Here is a 10,381-nt window from a genome sequence, read left to right on the forward strand (position 1 = left end):
TTATGAACTTCACCATTTTTAGAGTGATAATGAGAAAATAGTTAACCATGGATAACATATATATGGGAAGATGGTTGGGGGTGCAGTCAATGAAGAACACAAATAAGTTAAAACTTACCAAATTTAAAATCTATGTGTGTAACTATGAATACCTGTATAAATTATTTGTATACAAATTTATATAAATCAAAAAACATTCTTTAAAAAACATGTCTATAATTAATTTTGTATACTGCTTAATCGAACAGGCCAACAAATATTGTATAAGAAATAATAGCTGGTTTATATTATTCTTTTGTTTTTTCTATACTAAATTCATTTTTTATTTCTTCTATCATTTAGTCCAATGAGATTTGAACATAAGCTGAAAAACTTGGGAAACATTTAATAGATATGGAAAAAAAAAATTAATATTGGTATATTACACCTTAGGAAAAATATTGAGTCAACTAAGTCATAAACAGTAGAAAACACGCATTTAAAGTTTTTCATGATGATGTAACAACAGTTAACTATGGATATTTTATGAGGAGAAAATGGTTGGGGATGCCATCGGTGAAGAACAGCAATAAGTGAAAAACTTATTTAAGTTTGGCCAGAATTTCAGCCCTTAATCAGGGCAATAGGTATAATGCATTACACAATGCATAGGTATAATGGACAAGTGCATTAAATTTTTTAATATAATATGATTTTCAAATTTGCAAATTTGTTATTGTTTCCCAAAGTAAAAAAGTACAATTTTATTTTTCATACAACTGTTTGAATACATTTTCAGTCATTGTTTCTATTTTTATGAACTTAAATGTGATTGTACTAACTTAGCCACAAAGAAAAAAAGTAATTATGTCATTTTTATTCCTAAATGATACTTATGAAATAGTAATAATCATATAATGCTTACTGGTACTGGTAATGGTGGGGAGAACAAGTCTGACAAGTGGGCCTATTGGTCCTTTTTGCAATCCCCAAGACAAACCAATGGAATGACTCTTTATGTATCTTATTCCTCTATATCGAACCTTTTCGTCTTTCTAATGAAATTCAAAAGGGACTCCCAATCTATAGAGGAAGCCTCATTTCCTGTAATTCTATCAGATCCTAACAGCCTGTATCTTAATGACGCATACCTACCACAATCTGCTATGTAATGTAAGGCAGTCTCTGGAGCCTGTCCGCATAAGCAGCAGGTTTCATCATGAACTACTCCACATATCTTAAGATGTCTTTTAAGTCTACAGTAACCTGTCAGGACTCCTATTAAAAATATGAGTTTGTTTCTGTTAAAGCCTAACAGCCACTTAGTTTTAGAAGTAGAGGGTTTGGTTATTAAAATCTTGGCCTGTCTCAGCCCTATACAGTCCCTCCACACCTTACGGCTTTCTTCCATTTTCAATCAAGAACTACTTTTCTCTGATGACTTTTAGAGATGCCTGGGAATAATATATAATGCTTAAGTATACTTTTTATTTATTTATAACTCTTGAGGGACGAACAAGTAACTAAAAGTCTAAGAAAATGAAGATGGATTAATTTTGTGTACAATTCCATTTTTTTCCAGGAATAAATCAGTCATTATTACCACTTGTTTTTCAGAAAAAAATGGATTGGACTTTTTATTATATACTAGCAGAACCAGCAATATTTCTCTTTGCTATTACTAGATTTGAGAATGTACTAAGTATTAATTGAATGAGCAAAAATGATAGTTTGATATCAATTAAGTTAAATTAAACATATTTATTATACACTGGCTACTAAGTGCTAAAACACAGTTTTTGAAAATATAAGTTTAACAATCAACATGCTATATCTTTGTTATTAATTTTCCGATTTAAATGATTTTTTTTTTGGCAGAAATTTATTGCACCGTTCAAAAACCAGCTTTGGCCCCTGTTTGAACGAAACCAAAGTTCTTAACTAAACAAATTAGAATCAGAGATGTAAAATAAAATGTTTGAAAAGATTTTCTTTCTTTGCTACAATTATTTCCCCTTTATAAGGGTATTAAGTCTAAATGGTGTTAATATAAGATGAAAGATCAAATATTCAGATTTCCAAAGGCTGTAGTAATAAAGGTTTATAGGTAAAACGCTGAGGAATTATGAACAATGGACAGTGGTAGAAACAAAAATCCTCCAATTTAATCATGTTCAAAAATTTTTAACTTTCTTGATAAATGGAATTTACAGGTTTCAGGCTACGCTAAAAACGAATATGATTGGCTTTTTACTGAAAAAAATGTTATTTCTCTACTTTACTTGAAGCCTCTTTAGGTTTTTATAATTTTTTGTGAATATAAAAATCCTTTAATTCGGGAGAGGTGCAGCCTTGATCATTTTTCTCATATTGGGAAACAAACGTCTATTTTTCCTAGTATTTCACCTTTTTTGTTTACCTTCGTTAACCTTTTGATGTTGTTATTGCGGCTCGTTTATGTTACTCCCTCTTTTACCCCCTCACTTAAATTCGATTCAGTTTTGCTCTGGTCTCTTCGCAACGGTGAAATTGAGCGTTTCTCCATCCAGTACTCATAACATGACATGTTATTTATTTAATCATTTGAGCATTTTGCTCACCAGAACAACAGAATTTACAGTTTCAATTTCAAATAGCATTGAAAATCGTTAAGATTTTTGTCATCATCGCATTCATTTATATAAAGAAAAATCGTCTACCATGAGATATATGATCACGGAACACCTCTTAGGAGACAAAAAAGTAAGACACTCCTGCCAGGTTAATGAAATTAGAAATATTTTTTTCTTATTTTTGAGAAAGAAACAAATTGATTGGTGTATAATAAAATTGAAAAAAAAATTATAATTTCTCAGCTATGCACCAACAATGTTTACTTTTTTTCCACCAAATAAATCCAGAGTTTTAACAGCTAAGAACCTTCCCAGGACGCCGCCGAATATTTTGGAAAAACGGGATGTAAATCTGTTAAGAACTTTCGGAAACCTTAAATAAGTAACAAACGAACATTACATCTTTATTTATATAGATAATATTGGTATGGCGTCTTATGACGTAAAACATTTCTCTATTGTACAGTAAACTTTTTTAAGCTCTTATCTCTTCTGATACACTTTCCAAAACGGAGGTTCCTCAAGGCTATATTCGTAATGTCACATTTAAATTCATATAAATGATACTTAAGTTTATTTATCTTATTGTATTCTTTGCTTTCCTTAATCAATACGTTAAATGTGCCCAAGCGGATCTAAATAAAAGTATATCATCCAGGGATAAAGAAGAACTGTATTTACCTTATGGCCCCAGAGTTATGTGTTCTTTTCTGTAAGTTTCACTTAATTTTTTTTCTACCATTTATTTACAGATTGAAATTATTTCTTTAATCTTTAATTAACCTATTTAGGGATTCAAGTTGTAAAGAGCTATCATTAAGTGATTATTAAAGTTCTAATTGTATTTATGAAACCTCTTTGTTTTCTCCTTTATTTACTTTTATGGAACGTCTAATTGAAATTGTTTAAATTATGCTTTTAGTTGATTTTTTATTCTAAAAGGAATTGATTTACCCTTGTTGTATTGCTTATTATAGATAATTACCCACTTTTATTATTTATTGTATTTTTGCAATGATTTCAGGTTTAAATTTAGTATCATTATTCATTATTCCTACTTTCCTTATCTTGCCAAAGTAAGATATTAAAAGAAATTAATGAAAAGATTTTGAGACCTTGAAGTATTCAGCTCATTTGTAGTTAAGTGAAAAACAAAATTGAATAGGGCTGGAATGATGATGTATGCTACAATTTTTTTTATTTGATCACATAAATTGAACTATTACTTAAAACAGGAGTAGCCAATCCAAATGATCTAGCTCTAAATTACATTCAGACCCACTATAAAATATGTTTTGGAGTTAAAGATTAAAGCATAAAGAGTTATAATTATTTACCTCTTACATTAATTAATTAAGTTCTTACTTTAAACTCATAAATAAAACAGACAATATCCATCATATATATTTGCAAGAAAATTATTATAAAATCAAAGTTAATTTTTTCTCATAGTTTCAACAGTTAATTTTTGAATATATGGTAACCCAATAATATATTGGTTTTCACCTACTTTGGCCATCATAAAATAAATATATATTGTAAAAGTGTGATCAATCTCACAGGCTGAAAAAATGTACAAAGCGGACCGTGGACTGTCCACCTCTTACTTAAACAATTTTATTTTTTTATTATTCAACAATAATATTGCAGAAAATATTGGAATAACATTGTACGTAACATAATGCGTACCATTATCAAAGCAACGCAAGAGTCAGACATTGTTTCTCCTGTTCTGTGTAAATTGTAACATAAAATGTTATTTCATTCATGGAGGCTGTGGATAAAGAATAAATTTATTTATAAGTGAGTGATAATAGAGTAAGATAATTTGTAATTAAAAGTTTTTAAACTAAATTAGAAAGTGGCAAAATAGGTTAATTTGACTAAAATTATTAGACCTGTGCAAATAGCCTGAAACAAATTTTAGTTGTTGGATGTAAGGTGTGAATTTATAATTAAGGTTTTCCTCGAGAATAGCCAGATTGGCTGAAACGTTAGACATTTTAACTATTAATAAAGAGTGATATTTGAGACGTAAACAGATACAATTTATTTTATTTAAATAATAAAGTTCTTAATCAAATACAATCGTATGATTTTTTCTATTAGCTTCAATCACTAATTATTTCATGACTTGCTTGACAATCAAACTACTGGATTCATGTTATCAATTATGTACACACTCTAAGCAATGCTTGTATTCTTAGAGAAACTTTTGTTCCCAAATATATTTTTTTTTTTTTTTCATTTGCTTTATAACATCATTCATGTAGTGACATTTCAGTGGAAATTAGTTAAATTAAAAACAATATCTCAGTTTCATTTCTAGTTTTTAGTATTTTCATATTTCAGGTCAGCATCCACATCACAACTTTAAATTTTTTATAAAAAAAAATATATATTAGAAAGAAAATACTTTAATTTCATTATGTGATTTTAATTTCAGGCCGATTGATTTCTTAGATTGCGATTCTCCTGTTGATCACAAAGGAAACAAAACTGCAAAAGAAGAAGCAGGTTATGGATGTGTAAAAGTAAGAACTAAATTAAGAATCTGTTTTAACTCTGTTTTGTTTTATCGGTTAGTTATATGTTAATATTTGTTTCAGTTTGGTAATTATCGTTATGAAGATGTTGAAAGAGCTAAAGTTCAGTGTGTCGTGCTGCCTCATATTGAGTGCTTTGGACCGAGAACTTTCTATCGAGACGGCTTTCCTTGCATCAAGTAAGATCATATTATTGCTTATGGGTGATTCTCATACAATGGGCAGTTTTCAAGTCTCTCTTGAATGAACTGTTTTTTAAAGGTTATTATTCATTCACATTGGTTATAATAGGATCTCGCAGAACATTTCTTTCTGACAGATATAATAAACTAATTATATTACAATGTCTTACCTCTATTACACTAGCCACTTCAATCCTCATTGCCATGGCTACCCTAGGACAGTCTTTTTACAATCAAATACATCTTTATTTTTGTATATCTCTCAGTAGAAACACTTTTAGTTTATCCAGTTCTGAATTAAAAGGTTATCAAAATTATTTTTTATCATGTTAGAGCTGGATATTTCTTAATATATATCAGAAAAAAAATCATTGTTGTATAATAATAAAACCCCTTAGCAAATGAACAAAATTGACTTCTGGGATTCTGAAATGTGGCATCCTCTAAGTTCTAAACATCACGTTGGTCCCCACGTTTTTACTCTTATTTCTTTAAAAAATCTAAGACAGAAAGGGAAAATAACAGTTCAGTAAATTTTTAATTACCATTGTTATGACTTAACATAGTTAATATAATTTTGTTAATATTATAATTAATTTGCGACCACTGTCCCATATTCATGTACTTTAAAAACCTACTAACAACAATAATCCACCATAATAACAATCGTGATCTATATGTATTATAATTGTGTTCTGTGCTGTATCTATTATTTTAGGGTTTTCAAAGTTGAATTCAACAACAAAAAAAACAGAAGATTTCTGGAAGCCATACATATAACAAAACACAGTAAACTACAAAACTGACACTAAACACTTAAATACACATTACGTCGACTGTATAAATAGATTGAAAATATAAACATAAAAATCAGAAGAAATAAACAGATTTAGAAAAAAAATCACTTAGTTTAATTTTAAATATAAAGCAGGATATATAAATAGGGAGGTGACCAAACAGCACACTGGACATGAAATAAGGTCTAAAGAAGTAGCAAGAAACATAAATGATGTGCTAAAGAGAGGGGGCGAATGTACCAATAAGTAATGATAAAACAGTGTAAAGCAATGTAGATATGACATAATTTCATTTATGAAATTAAAAATTTTGACTGGTTATGAGGTGAATATAATTGTATGAATTATAATACATATAAATGATTGTTATGATGGTGGATTATTATTGTTTGTAGGTTTTTAAAGTACATGAATATGGAACAGTGGTCCCGAAACGTTGTGCTACAATATGTTAATTTAAAATTTAAAAGTTTTTAACCTCAAAAAATGTGTATTGGATTAATTTTTGTTATCCTTATAAATGAGTTCTTAAAATTTAAAATCAAATTGTAATTCAGTATTAAAGGATTTCCTAAAGTTCATTTTACCATTGTCTTTTCTCTTTATGGCAACTTTTATGTTGCAGAAAGGGGTACAAAAATTTCAAGTTAAAACTTTATTAGATTTAGCTTAATTTTGATTTTGTGTTCAAATTTTGCTTAGATGAAGTTGTTATAGCTAACCTTATGTTGGTTCTATGCATTTGTCACTTGCCACAAATCCAAGACTTGTACAAATTTGCTCGGTAAATATAGGAGGCAACAAACGTTGGTCTCCACACATTTGTTTTGTTCTTTTGACTTCAGTCGGCTATTTCATGTAACTATTTTAATTATTAAAAGGAACAAAATAAAGAGAGATGAATTGAAAAGAAAAGAACACAAATATCAGTAAATTAGGTGGTAGATGATAACAATTCGGAGAAATAGTAGTATTTTATGAAATACTTATTAATTTAATTACCCAAACATATAATATTTTTATAAACTTATATTTGTGACGTGTTAAATAAAAAATAAACTGCTAAATTTTATTGACAAGATTTAAAAGAAAGTATTTACACCGAATCGTAAATTGTAAAATATACCATCTTAAAACGCATTCAGCACTAATATGTAGATGCAGCACGAGTGTGCTTTGATTTTTTCCCATAAACCAATGCTGATCGGCTATAAATTTAAGCATACTTGTACTAGCCAATCCAAATAACCTATCTACACGCTTTCACATGAACTAATTTTGCCTATGGGCTGCCTGTAGCTCAGTGATTAAGACACAAGTTTTACTAATTTGATGCCTATTGGCGATGCGGGTTCGAATCCGTCCTGGGACATCGACTTTTTTCATTGAGTGGCGGTCCCACAAAATGAAGAACTTTGACTCCCAACCATGGTTAGGCAATATAGGACTCCAATGGGAGCCTTAGCCGAAAAAAAAAAATTGCCTATATTTGGCAAACATGTAGAGTATCCTTTCCTAGGTCATTTAGAAATTTAAGAACATTTTTTTCTTTTAATTGTATTCTGAAAATTGCCTATTATTTTATTATAACCCCTATAAATTTAAAATTATTTCTCATAAATACAGATAGGAATGTAATGGCTTTGCTTAATTTTACAGATATGGTGGTTACTATTTCGTTACAACCTTGATGTATTCCATATTGCTTGGTTTCCTTGGCATGGACAGGTTTTGCTTGGGGCAGACTGGTACGGCTGTTGGTAAACTACTCACACTCGGCGGTGTTGGGATTTGGTGGATCGTGGATATAATTCTCTTAGTGACCAACGGCTTATTACCCGAAGACGGCAGCAATTGGAATGCCTACGCTTGACAAATAGGTCACTCATTATCTAATGTAAGGAAGGAGAACACCACCAGCTCACAATATTAAATCTATTTAAATAAATAAAATATTAAAAGCTTCAAAATAACGAACAAATATCTTAATTTTCAATATAATATTGTCAATGTATATACTGTATATAATTTATTGTAAATAACATATCAAATTAGATATTTGTAAATTAATACATTTTTTTATGAATACATTGGTTGAATTATGAATTTGAGATTTATTATCCTTGGTGATTAAAGATATCCATTTACCTAATAATCTCAAACTCTAATTATAACATTCCTCATGTATCGTTAACAACAAAAGGGAAAAATCAATTACAATTTTAAGAAAGAAAAGTATATAACTTAGAATAAATTTATGAAGATGGTCAGGGTTGCCGTCAAAAAATAACATAAATATTTGTTAACTATTTTGTTCTCTTTTGAACTCAAGCCTGACCATCTTCTTCATAATTTGAAATTATATGGTCAAGTATTTATAAATTTACTTACAACAGCACATACAAAGTGAAGGGTACCGATAATCAGCCTCATTTTATACTTTTTGTTTTGTAGGAATACACTTATATTAATAATAATACACTTAAAAACTTTTTTTATCAGCAAGTGAAGCCTGGACATATTTCTTTTATATAACAACCAAATAAAGAGATGTAACTCCAGTGTTTACCAGCAAAGGCTGCCAGATCATCCCCTTTGAAACATGTAAGTCACTTATTGATGAAGGAAATCGCACATGTCTACTGCTGTACATTACCTATGCAAGCTTGTTAGTAATCGATGACTTAAGAGTATATGCTGGTTAACAGGGCAATAATTGCCATTTTGAACAATAAGGTAATCATTCAGGTAAGAATTATCAGTGACACACATTTTTTGTCCAAATGTCAAAGGTTTTCAAAGTTCATTCCATCACTTAAGGGCCATTGTAAGGCCGTAATGAGAAATACACTATATCTCTGGTTCTGAGCCTGGAAAAAATATCACTCAATAGCAGAAAGTGCTTGGAGGGTTGGTACCATATTCAGCAAAGTCTACTCAAAGAATAATCCCAGTAAGCGCCGACTTGTTCCATATAATAGGCTGAGTTATGTTGACGTCAGCCATTCCAAAGCTCACCAGGGCAACTGTTAATTTAAAAAACCACTTATCTCGCTCAAATGATTCATTAATATTGCTTTCATGATGTTCTTTAGTAGTTTTCATATTTGCCAAAATCAATTCACAAATTGTTGATTTCTAGTAATATAGATGAAGATGAACTTACTACCATCTTGAACCACCACAATAAAAACTTTTGACCAATTGAATTTTAAAACGTGTGCTAATTTTTCATTCAATACTCTGAATTTATAATCTTTAAAGATACCTAAAAGATGAAAACATTAGTAGCTCCTATTTTAATTTGAATATAGAAAATTGCTATATTTTGAGCCTTAATACGGCTTTTTCATTCAATAATTCCTGAGACACAATTTTCAAAATTCAATATTATTTATGATGAATTTAACTAGGCCTAATTTGAGTGCTAATAGACATCTGCACATAAAATAGTTTGTGAGATACAGTTTTTCATTTAAGAAAATCGACATTTTGTGAATTTATTTTGACAAATATAATGAAAACTACTTACAAAGATAATTATTTTAAACTACTTTATAGCACATTAAACTAGCTTTAATTTGGGCGCTAACAGATATTTATGTCTAATCTGAGATGTAGTTTATAAAAAAAAATGTTTTTCTTTCAAATAATGAAAAATCAAGATTCCATAAATTTATTTTACGATAAAAATATATATAAATATCAAGAACCTGGTTGGATTCCACAGTTGTATATAGATTTGTCAGTGACAATATCTATACAGTAGTGTACAACTGAATGGCCAGGAGCAAGAAAATGACAAGCCACATTTTCAGTTGAAAAAAATCGGACTTTTCATCCTTATCTTCAAAGAATAAAAAACAGAACTGCTTCCATCACCATTTTATTCATTAATAAACTACCTCTTTCTGGAATTGTTAACTTGTTTTTATTCACAGATCTTCTACTTTAGTTTACTTCACATTAATTATGTCATAACTCTTAATAATTAAACTACTATATATGTATATATAGTTGACCGTAAAAGTTGATATATAAGAAGATGGTCAGGGTTGCAGTCAAAAGCGAAACAAAAATAGTTAACAACTATTTTTGTTTCGCTTTTGACCGCAACCCTGACCATCTTCTTATATATTAAACTACTATACTTTATATATAACATCCATTTAAGTTAATAATAATTATTTTAAATATATAATTGTTAAGTTCCCTTTAATAAATATACAAATGTACACACTCTCTCAGCAATATTGTTCTAAGGA

General features: G+C 29.3%; 1 protein-coding gene across 1 annotated transcript; it reads left to right on the forward strand.

The window, feature by feature from the left end:
• The first annotated feature begins 3,081 nt into the window (after positions 1-3,081).
• amrt (amaretto) lies at positions 3,082-8,222 on the forward strand. Its single transcript, XM_014416665.3, has 4 exons — positions 3,082-3,303; positions 5,038-5,125; positions 5,201-5,316; positions 7,776-8,222. Exons 1-4 carry the CDS (start codon positions 3,152-3,154, stop codon positions 7,987-7,989), a joined length of 570 nt encoding a protein of 189 aa, XP_014272151.1. The 5' UTR covers positions 3,082-3,151; the 3' UTR covers positions 7,990-8,222.
• The last annotated feature ends 2,159 nt before the right edge of the window (positions 8,223-10,381 follow it).

This window comes from Halyomorpha halys, unplaced genomic scaffold (genome assembly GCF_000696795.3).
Source record: "Halyomorpha halys isolate HHAL.00 unplaced genomic scaffold, Hhal_1.1 Scaffold131.1, whole genome shotgun sequence".
Taxonomy (NCBI): Eukaryota; Metazoa; Arthropoda; class Insecta; order Hemiptera; family Pentatomidae; genus Halyomorpha; species Halyomorpha halys.